Here is a 13,060-nt window from a genome sequence, read left to right as displayed (position 1 = left end):
AAAAATAAATTCAGTTTTAGTAGAAGACTAACTATCAATTTATGTCTACTAAAGTAGGCAGCATTAAGGATATGAAAGATTTGAGTAGTAACATTTAATAAAACTATATCAATAACTATTGAATATTGCACCTTTCTTTTTAAAAATAATCATTAAAAAAATTAGACAATTTATTTCTGACCAGAATTTAAAAAACTAAAACTAAAAATAAAGGTTTGAAGACACCGTCCTAAGCACATTTCTCTTGGATAAATAAGATGCATGTATAAAGATCTTTCTTCTCCTTAGCACATTTTCTTGGATAATAAGATATTATAAAGATTTTCTTCTCACAATAATATATAATGTTAATACAATCCAGTCGGTTCTAATCCACCAACTTTTTGATGTGTTTCTAGAGTTTATGTACTGGTTTTTAAATTGTAGAAAAATAGGGCCTCCCCGGTGGCACAGAGGGTTGAGCACAGCGCTGTGAAGCTGTCCACAGCCTCTGCTGTGTGGGTTCGATTCCCAGCTGGCCAGGGAGATTCCCACATGGTGCCGCAGACCTCTCCTGTCGCACCTGTTTCTCCCCTCAGCAGTGCTTTCAGTCCATCTGCCTGTTCTGCTCCCCACTCTGTCTCTGGTGAATCCTCTCACCCTTCCGTGCCTCTGGCCGGTACCCCAGCTATTGTATAAATAAAAAATAAATTTTTATAAATAAATTATAGAAAAATAAATGAACCAAGAAAATTTTGAGTAAGAGTTGGGCTACTTTGCTCTTGCTATTAAAGCTTACTGATTAAAATATTATGCCTCTGAGCAAAACTAAACTAGGGCATTTGAAAGGGGATTAACTTTTATTTTCAAACAGCATTAAAAGTTTTGTTAATCCTTAATTTGTTACAAACTAATAGAAATTGATTGTGAAACCCCAGTAGAAAAAAATGTGTCAATGTGCTAGAGTAAATAGTTAATAAAAGTAATGCCCATCACTAGTAATCTATTTCTAAAGTATTTAACACGGGCCTCCCTGGTGGTGCAAGGGGTTAAGCACAGCACTGTTAAGCTATCCGCAGCCTCTGCAACACGAGTTCAATCCCCAGCCAGTCAGGGAGCTACCCACATGGCATCAGACTGGTTTTTAAAATATAGAAAAATAGGGCCTCCCTGATGGTGCAGCAGGTTGAGCACAGCACTATGAAGCTGTCCACAGCCTCTGCAGCACGGGTTCAATTCCCAGCCGGCCAGGGAGATACCCACATGGCAAGGCAGACCTCTCCTGTCTTGCCCGCTGCTCCCCTCAGCAGTGTTTTCAGTAGTCTGCCTGTTCTGTTCCCCGCTCTGTCTCTGGTGAATTCTCTTACCCTCCCGCGCCTCTGGCCTGTACCCCAGTTCTTGTATAAATAAATCTTAAAAAAAAAAAAAGGCCTCCCTTGTGGCGCAAGGAGTTAAGACACAACCTATGAAGCTGTCTGCAACCTCTGTAGCATGAGTTCAATCCCCAGCTAGCCAGGGAGCAACGCACATGGTGCAGCAGACCTCTCCTGACTCACCCGCTGCTCCCCTCAGCAGTATACTTTGGTCAATCTAATTGTTCTGTTCCCCACTCTGTCTCTGATGAATCCTCTCAGCCCCCTCACACCTCAGGCCTGCACCCCAGTTCTTGCATGCATAAATAAATCTTTAAAAAAAAAAGGTTTCATTATCCAGAGGTACCACGGCTTATTAATGCATTCATCTGGTGAAGGACATCTTGGTGGTTTACAAATATGGGCAATTATGAACAAAGCTACTCATACACCCCAATATAGGTTGCTCTGTGCACAGTCGCTAGGTTGCAAGGTGAGAATGTGTTAGTTTTGTAGAAAGGTGGCTGTCCCATTTTGCTATCCTACCAGCAGTGAATGTGTGTTCCTGTTGCTCCATCATGGCCATCTTTGGGTATTGGCAATGTTCTGGAGTTTGGTCGTTCTGCTTTGTGTGTTACTTTTTAAACGTCAAAAATCAAAGCAAAAATACATTTTACTGAAAGAAAAATAAAATAAAATTCTTTTATTTTGTTTAGTTGGCAAGCTATAGCCCCTCTCCTTCTTCTCCATACCCTGCCACTGTTGGACCAGTGGAGAGCAGTGGCTTGAGATCTCGCTACCGTTCTTCACCTACTGTCTATAACTCCCCCACGGACAAAGAAGACTACATGACAGACCTACGAACTTTGGATACTTTTCTTAGAAGTGAAGAGGAGAAACAGCATAGAGTTAAGCTGGGTACATATGTATTTTTTTTTTAGATCTAATGTACACAATTATGTCACTGTATATGAACCCTATGAACCTTAGCCCATTATTTCCATTACTTTGTTACCCACAATTCAGTTTTAAGTGTCTTTCCTTGGGTACCTTAAGAGAAATGCATTTTGTTTTATATGTTATGTATTTTATGCCATTAGAATTAAGTTTGGGGCCTCCCTGGTGGCATGGAGTTAAGTCTCAGCTCTATCATTCTATCACCTCTAAGGCCTGAGATTGATCTCTAGCCAGGGAGCTAACCCACACGTGGCGCAGCAGAATTCTGTCTTGCCCACTGCTCCTCTTAAACAGTGTGTTTCAGTAGGTCTGCCTGTTCTGCTCGCCACTCTGTCTTTGGTGAATCCTCTCACCCCACACACCTCGGGCCTATACCCCAGTTCTTCTATGCATAAATAAATAAAAATAAATCTTTTAAAAAAGAATTAAGGTTACCAGATTTAAGAAGTAAAATGTAGGTGAACTGAGTAATCTTGAGCCTTTCATCTATAAGAAAAAGATGGAAGCTTTTTCACATATGTCAAATTAATAATTTCTACTTAATAGTTGAGGCCATAAAATGTTCTTGAAGTGGTTCATACCAAAATTTGAAGTGCTGTTTGGTCCCCTGTCAGGTAGTGCTTGGGAGGTTGATGTGGCAGGGGAAAGCATACTTTTACTCTAGAAGTGCTGCTGTTTTTCAGAACATTTTTGAACTCATCTTTAGTTTACCTTGGGAAACAATGTTAGCAAGTCTTAATCTATTTGGGGTGGATTTGATTATTACAAAGTCAATTATTTGAAACCAAATTACATTATTGAACCGAGTAATGATTTTTCCCCCTCAGGAACTTTGACAGAAAGCACATTAGGTGCTAAAGCGTGGTCACGATGAGGAAGCAGGTTATTGGACCATGACTCTTTGTGTCACTTGAAATCTCTTCATTGATTTTTAATTTAATTTTGCCTGAAAGTGCTACAAATGTCAAAGAAACAAATCAATATTATCTTGTTATTTGTTGATACATGCTTTTTCTTGTTTTTAAAAATTTGAGATAGTTCAGGTATATTGGAAATTATAAAGTATAAATTATAAAGTACAGCATCTGTATTCTCTACACATCTTTTCCATATCCAGATATTTTCTCACTTTCAATTTTATTTCTTCTTTAACCTATAGTTGTTAGTGTTGCTTTTAACTTTCAAACATGAAATGAAAGCTTTGTTTATTTCTTTCCTCTAAATGATTAACTTACTGTGACTAGAGATTCTGATCTGTACCGTATTAATTTTTTGAAAATTGCATTTAGACCTGCTCTATGATTGCTTTTTGCAGATGCTTCTTGATATTGTGAAAAAATGCATAGTCTCTAAATACTGGTGTTCATTGAATCAATTTTCATGATGGTGTTCTTAAATTCTTTGTCTTTTTATTTTTGTCTGCTTAATCTATTAGTTATTAAGAAAGAAAGGGTACTAAAAGCTCACATTGGCTGTCTCCCTTAAATGTCTCCTCTAAGTTAAAAATTAGCTCAATATTGGGTCGTTGGAAAAGTCTGATGCATTTTTGCATAGAAGAAATACTCCATGACTTTTCTGACCACACACACACACACACACACAGAGATTTTTATCAGGCTTTTTGCTTTCAAGTCTGTTGTGTCTAAAGTTAACACAGCTATACTAATTTTCTTTTGGTTAATGTTTTCCTCGCATATCTGTATCTATCCCTATATTTGTAACTCTTCTATACCTTTAGGTTTTGGGTAACTAAGTGTTTTGTACAAATTAATATGCAGATAATAAATGTTTTTGAGGAGTTGCTTTAAGACTATACAAATAGTCTTAAAGTCTTGATGAGTCTGTTCCTCATCAAATTTTTACTTATAAGTATTAACATCTTTGAGATTGTTTTCAAAATTACTTACTATGTTGGTCATTATCTATACTGATCCTTTTTATGTGTTTTTTTAAAGATTTATTTATTTATGCATGTAAGAGCTGGGGTACAGGCCATAGATGCGGGGGGTGTGAGAGGATTCACCAGAAACAGTGGGGAACAGACCAGGCAGACTGACTGAAATACAATGCTGAGGGGAGCAGCGGGCAAGTCAGGAGAGGTCTGCTGCGCCATGTCGGTTGCTCCCGGCCGGCTGGGGATTGAACTTGTGCTGCAGAGGCTGTGGATTGCTTCATAGTGCGGCGCTTAACCCCTTGTGCCACCATGAAGGCCCTGATCCTTTTTATATTTTATAAACATTTTTATTCTGATAAAATGAGCCATTTTTTTAGAATATAATTCAGCGGTATTAAATACATTCACATTTTTAAGCAACCATCTTTTACATTTATGTCTTGGCATTCTACGGTTAGAATTTTTCCTCCTCTATTAGGTCATTTTAATGTAATATTTAGATTATATCAGATTTGGCTAGTGGATCCTCTTTAAACTAGAGTTTGTGTACTTTTGACATGAAGCCATCACTCTTTGAGGACTTTTTTTTTTTAACTTTGTAGAATCAGAAGATATCCATTCCAGGCTTACCTTGTACTTTCTTTGGCTAACTCACTCTAGAGTCAGCCCGTTTCTCCAAGGAGGTGTGATTCCTTTAAGTGGTGAATATTTAGAAATGAATGTCTGGGTACTGGATATGCCATTGTTGATGGGGCATAATTATTCTAGATTCTCTTAGCAGACAGCTAGGAAATATATATACATTCATACAAGAAACAAAAACATAAATATACACACATATTCATATGTCTTTCTTCATCCATCCATCCATATGTATTAAAAGCCATTAGTTTATAGTGATACCTTCAATTCCAGTCAAACTATCTAGGATTTATTCTAGCCTCTTCTCTCTCCATATTTGTAAATCCTTTCTCCAATAACAAGAAACCAGACGTTCATATCTACTCTTCCTTGTTCACACCCTTTTTTTAACTGAACAGCCACTTCATCCCTAAATATTTCACATGCATATGCATCTCCTAAGAACAAGTCCAGTTTTCCTTTTTGATGCTATATTATCATACTTAAGATAACACTGTTCCTCATATCCACATTTCTCGCAGTTGCCCAAGTAACCACCTGTGTAGCTTTTTTAAATTTTACTGATGGAGGATTCAGTCAGGGATCACAGATTGCCTTTAGTTGTCACACTTCTTTTTTCTTCTTTAATCTAGGGCATTTGTGTGTTCTTGTTTGCCTTTTTTTTTTAAAAAAAAAAAAAAAAGATTTATTTATTTATCAAGCACTGGGTACAGTCAGAAGTGCAGGAGGGTGAGAGGATTCACCAGAGCCAGAGCAGGGAACATAACAGGTAGAATGATGAAATACACTGCTGAGGGGAGCAGTGGGCGAGATAGGAGAGGTCTGTGGTGCCATGCGGGACCCTCGCCAGCGGCCAGGGATCGAACTGGCGCTGCAGAGGCTGTGGGCAGCTTCGCAGCCCAGAGTTCAACCACTGCGCCACCGGGGAGGCCCTTGTTTGTCTTTTGTCCCTTATAACATTTACACTTTGAAGAAGTCAGGCTAGGTGTTTCGAAATTTTTTTTTTTTTTTTTGCAAGAATGCAGCTTAGGTGGTGTGTGTTCCTTTCAATGTGTCACATCAGGAGATACATGATATCAGTTTGTCCCTTTATTTTGTAACATTAAATTGAATCACTTGGCCACTGTGATGGTCACCTGATTTCCTCATCATAACTTTTCTTATATTAATAATCTATCATGTGGGGCCTCCCTGGTGGTTCAGCGGTTGAGCGCTGGGTTGCGAAGCTGCCCACAGCCTCTGCAGCACCAGTTCGATCCCCAGCTGCTCCCCGGCCACCGGAGGAGGGCCCCACATGGCGTGCAGACCTCTCCTGCCGCCCGCTGCTCCCCTCAGCAGTGTACTTCGGTCCTTCTGCCTGCTCTGCTGCCCGCTCTGGCTCTGGTGAATTTGCTCACCCTCCCGCGCTTCTGACTGTACCCAGTGCTTGCATAACTAAATAAATAAATCTTTTTTTTAAAAAAAAAAAATAAATAAATCTTTTTAAAAAAATAAATAAAATAAAATTCCTTGATTTTTAAAAAAAAAATAATCTATCATGTGATTCTTTGAGGCATGTGACTGTCCTGTTCTCTAACAGCCTTCCACCCAGTTCGGCACTCACTGATGATCCTTTGCCAAATGACTTATTATAGTAGTGGTTACAAAATGAAGACTTTCTAATATTCTTGTTTCTTCTACATTTAATAATTTGGCATTTTTCTATTAAGAGGAGCTCTCTGTTTTGCCCGTCATCCCACAGTCTTTCATTATAGTCACTTTGGACTCATGGTTAGTTCTGTCTTCAGCAGTGTCTAAATTGCTGTTTAGTTAACTCATTCCAGTTTTTTGTCATGGTTTTGTTCTCATTTTTTTCAAGTTTTACTTGGTACCCTTTCATCTATTCCTGATTTATTTTAGAGTACCTTGTTATGTTTTCAACTTCTTAAAACTCTTCAGTCACTAAAAACATAATTTGTAAAAGTCTCTGTCCAGTAGTTCAATTGAAGTTTTGAAAGTTAAATATAAATATTTTTTGTTTTGTTGACTCTTATGCATCTTATACACTTATTTCTTTGTGATTTATGTATTTTTATGTTTGTTTTGGTAAGCTCATCTTCAGTGCTGTTTTATGTGTGTTTTTGTCCTGTCCTGGGCAGGCTGGATGGAAGCTCTCTCTCCGTTTTTATATATGTGCCTGGTAGGTGCTTAAATAGTATCATTGATCTTGAACTTAAGACATTTCTAGACTTGGAGGTTCCTAGACCTCAACAGGTAGTGTAACTGGGTACTCTAAACCCACATGAAGATGGATCTATACCTTTTAAATTTCGGGGATTAAAAAAAATACTCTCAAAACAACCTGAGATAAATTTCCTTGTTATCTCTGGTGCCATTGGACAGATACTTTTTCTGTGGCCCTTTGAGATTCTTGGCATTATGTTAATGCAGGGAATGGAGGTAGAAGAAGGTCCGGTGCAATTCTTTACCTCTTCTGGACCCACATTCTTATCTCCCTTTCCCACCTGGACTCTGAAATACAAGCCGATAATTCCCACAAAATTCTCCAGAGCCACCACAGCATCAGCTCATGCATAGCCACTCTGATTTTCAATTCTTTCTTCATTTTAACCACTGATTATTTCTCCTTGGTTTTTACAAGTTCCATTCATCTAAATAATGTGTCTTACTTAGTAAACACTTTTAGGTATTTATAGTGAGAGATGTTTTAGGTTCTGCGGCTCATTATGTTGCCAGAATTCCAAATCTCTTGTATGCTTTGATTCTCAAGTCTATGGGGTTCTCCAGCTACAGATTTGGGGCTGTTCTGTTGTGGTTGTGACTAGAGGGAGGCCCTATTCTGTCAGTGATTCTGTATATATTTTGCTTGTACTTTGGCTAATGTATAACAAATAGTAAAACCTCTTAATTCTATCATATTAATTCTTTTAAGCTTTGTAAAACTTGTTCCGTCATCTAAAACTAGTCTTCATTGAAAGTTTTCTCAGGTTTAAGTTTTCTTTCAGAAAGCTTGGTTTTAATTTTTAAGTTAATAGTCAAAATGATTAATCAGAATAGCATAGCTTTGTGCTTTGTCGTAAACATGTCTCTTCCTTTTTTATTCCTTATTTATTCAATGTTTGTATTGTTCTAAAATTTGTTTTCATGACATTAATTTATTACTGTAAGTCAATTTAATCAGAAGTCCTACTTGGAAATTTAACTATATACTTTTTGTGATACTTTGTTACTCTGTTATTATTTATTCCAACATGGAACATATTGTTAGTCACCTAAGCTACTGTACAAGACTGACTGATCTTCAAAGTTTTGAGGCTATAAATTGAAATATTGCCATATATTGTTCTCATGATTTCTCATCCTTTCCTGTAAACATCAGAAGAAAACCAGTTTTATTACTTTATAGGACTCCTTTTAGAAATTCTAATAAGTTTTTTTTTTTTTTTAAAGAATTAGCTTTCTGTGATTTTTATATTTGGGTGCAAAGTGTCAGTAAATGTTTCAGGTAATAGTTAAATTCAGGAAAAATAATAACTTTCATAAGGATCATATAATTGTCTTTGAACACGTGCTACTTATTCAAGTAGTGTGCCAGATGCTAGGGAGAGCGAGACTGCCCTCGAAGAGCTTAAATTCTATTTGGGAAAAGAGACAACATACCTCCAAGTGTGATGAGTACTGTAGCAGAGGTCTCTGTGGGATTAGATCTCTGACCATAACTATTTGCATTTCCTCAAGTAAATTTACAAATTTAGAAGTGCAATCAGTCTCGTTTGCTATAACACAAGAATTACTCCAGGCTATATATAGAATATAATTTAGTACAGGGAAGAGTGAGATTAACTGCTAGTCCAAAGAGTAGTTTATTAATAGGAGACTGTAGTTATCCCATTCAGAAAAAGCTTCTAAAAATGCAGGAATTTCCTTAGCCTATTTATTTGTTTTGTTTTTTTTTTTTTTAAGATTTATTTATTTATACAAGAACTGGGGCACAGTTCAGATGTGCGGGAGGGCGAGAGGACCCACCAAAGACAGAGCGGGGAACAAAACAGGCAAACTGATGAAATACACTACTGAGGGGAGCCACTGGCACGACAGGAGAGGTCTGCTGCGCCACGTGGGCTTCTCCCCAGCCGGCTGGCATCAAATCTGCACTGCAAAGGCTGCGGACAGCTTCACAGTGTGGCGCTCAACCACCTGCACCACCAGGGAGGCCCCCTTAGCCTGTTTATTTCTTGAAGAAATTTGTCTTTTGTTTCTCACTGAATCATTTGAAAGTCATACAGAATGAAACAAGCTTAATTTTACAACAACAATAAGCAGATAGCAGATACTGTCAGCCAACTACATGTCGTGACTATTAAACTGCACAGAAAATGTTCTAGCACAAGCAGTCTATGTTCTCTAAGGAAGGGACAGTGTTGGGGAGAAGAGAAGACCCTTGAGGTTTGGTCTTACTTGATTGCCCCGCTTAGGAAACTGGCTACCCAGTATTCGTGTGCTAGCTCAAGGTGTAAGCATTTCTGTAACAGACTGAAGCTCTTTACATTGACCATTACAGGGAGCCCAGATTCTACCTCACCTTCTACCAGTCCTACTTTCTGGAATTACAGTCGTTCTATGGGGGATTATGCACAGACTTTAAAGAAGTTTCAGTATCAGCTCGCTTGTAGATCTCAGGCCCCAAGTGCTAACAAAGATGAAGCCGATCTCAGTTCCAAACAAGCTGCAGAAGAGGTAAGTGGAAAATAAAAATGACTTACTATTTGTGATTTACAGCTTATTAGAAAGTCTGGAAGCTTTTTGTCCTGTAACCTCCACTTCTACTTCTAGACGCATAGCCTAGGAAAAGGCAAGGCTCCTATCTTACTTGTAAGCCCAAAACTGAATTATTGTATGTCTTATGCTTTATGGCACATAGTTGACATTAATGTCCTGCATAAAACATTTTTCTGCACTCATTATAAAGATTCACATATCTAATTGTACTTGATATATCCAAAACTCTTGCTTTTAAAGTACATTTGGATTAGAACACTTGACAGTCTGTAACTTCATCAGTTTGATACAGAATACAAGATTTTAATTTTGTTCTTAAAAGTAAGACCTGTGTTCCCTAAACATATTAACATAGGAATTTAAATATTTATCTACATGAGTAACAGCCAAGTTGGTAATAAGAATATTGTGTATTTCATAAATATTTTAAGATTTTTTTCCCCCAAAGTTTTTCACATAGTTTAGGGAAGATAATAACTGATTTGTAATAAATCAGTAATTGTTCATTTTAAACATTTTAAATAGGTTTGGGCAAGAGTGACTATGAATAGACAGCTTCTTGATCATATGGATTCATGGACAGCCAAGTTCAGAAATGTAAGTTCTGACATTACTCTTTGGACAATATTAGTACCTGTTAATATACAAGGTATGTTATTGGAATATCAGTTAGAGTTATCAATTATTGGAATATCAGAATTAATAAACTTAAATTTTAGGTGGTACATCTATAAGGCCAATATGACTTTTTTAACAATAATTATTTTTTAATTGAGGTGGTGTTTGTATAAAGCACCCTATATGATTCAGACATGTAGGTTCACATCTCTTCAGATGTTTGTTGCCACACCATACCCATCACCTAGGCACCCATAATCCTCTACCATTGGGTCCCCTCCATATTTTGCTACCTATCCCCTACCTTCTGGTAGTCTCAGTTGTGCAGTCAGGGTTTTAAACATGACATTTATCTTATGGTATTCATTTTTGTGGGACTTTTTTCCTTCCATATTTAGTAAATCATTGTATCTTGAATTGATAAAGGAAATTAAGATGGCCATTTCCCAGTGTCTCAATTTTAGTTTTCAAAAGCTTTCTGTCCAGTCTTTTATGTGTCCAGAATTGTAAGGGAAACAAATATGATGGTGCAGAAGGCAGGCTGTTCCCTGTAGAGTGAGTTCCCCTGGCAGCCCTGGCTCTTTCTCCCACTCTCCACAGTACCTGCGTGGCACAGGCTCTGCCGGACGGGTGCCCTGCTCCACTGCAGTCAGGCTATGTTCATGGTCTATGCAGGCTGCCACTTTGCATCCTTCCACACTTAGCCATCCGTTCTGCAGTTTCTAGAAATACATTAAAATCACTTGTACTCCTTTTTTAGTCTCTTTTACTATAACTTTAATAGGGCTGAAGAGGGAGTGGTGAAAAAATAGCAGCCTGCTTTCTTAAACCAGTAACCTGAACGGCTTTTTAAAAATAAATTTCTGAGCCCAACTCTAGAACTACCCAGTCAGACTTCCTGAGGATGAAGTCTAAATCTCTCTCCAGGAACCCTTAGACCATTCCTTTGCAGCTAAAGAGTGACTGGCAGGTAGGATGCATTTAATAAATATTGAAGATTGAATGGCTGAAGTAATCTCCTGGAACTGTATTATTTTTATATCTACTTTGAGGTTTGTCTAAAAATGCTAATATATTTAAAATATGAAATCTTGGTTGGAATATTAACTTAAAAGAATTACAGGTACAATCCCTTATCTGAATTCCATAGACGACAGTGTTCTGAATTTTTTTTTTTTTTTAAGATTTATTTATTTTTATACAAGAGCTGGGGTACAAGCCAGAGGCGCGGGAGGGTGAAAGGATTCACCAGAGACAGAGTCGGGAGCAGAACAGGCAGATGACCGAAATACACTGCTGAGGGGAGCAGCGGGCAAGGCAGGAAAGATCTGCTGCGCCATGCGGGCATCTCCCTAGCCAGCGAGGAATCGAACCTGCGCTGCAGAGGCTGCAGGACAGCTTCACAGCGCGGCGTTCAACCTGCTGCGCCACCGGGGAGGCCCTAAAATTGTTTTGAAAAGCAACATGTCTAGACCCTATATTTTTGTAATACCACTAGTGCAGTGATTAACATTCGGTAATCAACCACATTACTTTTCTGCAATAAAGCAAATGAATAGTTACACTAAGTGGGATAAAGTCTTTAAATAGCTTCATGAGGATTCAGGTCCAGGTCTTGCCAACATAACAAATTTCCTTGCTAAATGGATTCCCAAAAACGTTTGTTTTTTGTTGTTGTTTTTAATTCAGAATTTTGTATAAGGAATTGTAGGCTTGTGTTGCATCCTTCCATTTTTAGTTAAACAGAGACGTGGAAACAGAAATAGTGATTGCAGTTGCTATGAGCACACATAACACACATGACACACCAGCAAACCAGATGGTGTTTCCTTGGACAGTCTTTCCACATCCAGAATGAGTTTGATATTAGCCTTGCAAATGGTGTTTAAAAATCCTTAGTCCTAAAGTAATATTGTAACATTCACACACTAGTTTCAAGTATAATACATTTGCTTTTCTGTGGTTAGAGGATTGGGTGAGCCTGCTGGAAGTTAATCAAGTATGTTAGTTTGAAAATTGTCTTACCACAAATCAATATAAACACTACATGAATAACTGTTTGAATAATTACCCTAGAAATGTAAACTGAAGGTTATCCTTTAGCTTAGTATAATAATCATAAAATTTAAGAAAAACTTTACAGCTGAATGTTTCATCTTTCCTTCTGGAAAAAACAAGCATATGTTAGTTAAGCCTATTTACCTAATTATCTAGACTTCAGGTAGCTGCCACTTCAATTCTCTTTCACTGTACTCACTTAATTTTCAAGTACAAAACAGTTGAACAGTTCTTGGAGTTCATTAAAAATAATTATTTGAGAGCTAACTTAGAATTATGTGTGTAAAATCTTTACTTGATTTCTTACTAGTGGATCAATGAGACAATATTAGTGCCACTTGTGCAAGAGATTGAGTCTGTCAGCACGCAGATGAGACGGATGGGTTGTCCAGAACTGCAAATAGGAGGTATGTGAAAATAGAGCCCAGCGTTTGACTTTACCTTTAATGAATCTGCCAAGTGGAAAATTCCCTCTTGTAATGAGCTATTTAACCACTTCCTTTGTTATCTTGAGGTGAACAAAGAACCTGAATGTTACAATGTCTATAGGGTTTTACAAGTAGAACAATTTACCAAGATATGATTTACATTCCATGCAGTTCAACTGCTTAAAGTCTACAGTTCCAAGGTTTAAGTTGGACAACCATCACCACAATCAAATTCAGAATGTTTCAGCACCCAAAAAAGAAAGCTCGTCATCTTTAGCAGCCTTCACCTGTTTCCCACCATCAGCCTTCCCTACAAAAATCATCAACATATTAATCGTTTATAGATTTGCCAA

At 37.7% G+C, this 13,060-nt stretch overlaps 1 protein-coding gene across 2 annotated transcripts in view; it reads left to right on the top strand.

Annotated features, from left to right (window-relative positions):
- The window catches only part of TMEM209 (transmembrane protein 209), a 29,098-nt gene that overhangs the window by 4,212 nt on the left and 11,826 nt on the right, over positions 1 to 13,060 (top strand). For both annotated transcript variants that reach the window (XM_037513151.2, XM_037513152.2), the window contains exons 6-9: positions 2,048 to 2,249; positions 9,386 to 9,561; positions 10,129 to 10,200; positions 12,590 to 12,686. In XM_037513151.2, the coding sequence (XP_037369048.1) occupies positions 2,048 to 2,249; positions 9,386 to 9,561; positions 10,129 to 10,200; positions 12,590 to 12,686 (547 nt within the window). The remainder of the gene's footprint in view (positions 1 to 2,047; positions 2,250 to 9,385; positions 9,562 to 10,128; positions 10,201 to 12,589; positions 12,687 to 13,060) is intronic.

The sequence above is a fragment of the Talpa occidentalis genome, unplaced genomic scaffold, assembly GCF_014898055.3.
Source record: "Talpa occidentalis isolate TD23 unplaced genomic scaffold, MPIMG_talOcc4v2.1, whole genome shotgun sequence".
NCBI classification, from domain to species: domain Eukaryota; kingdom Metazoa; phylum Chordata; class Mammalia; order Eulipotyphla; family Talpidae; genus Talpa; species Talpa occidentalis.
This window is presented reverse-complemented; position numbering and strand designations above follow the sequence as displayed.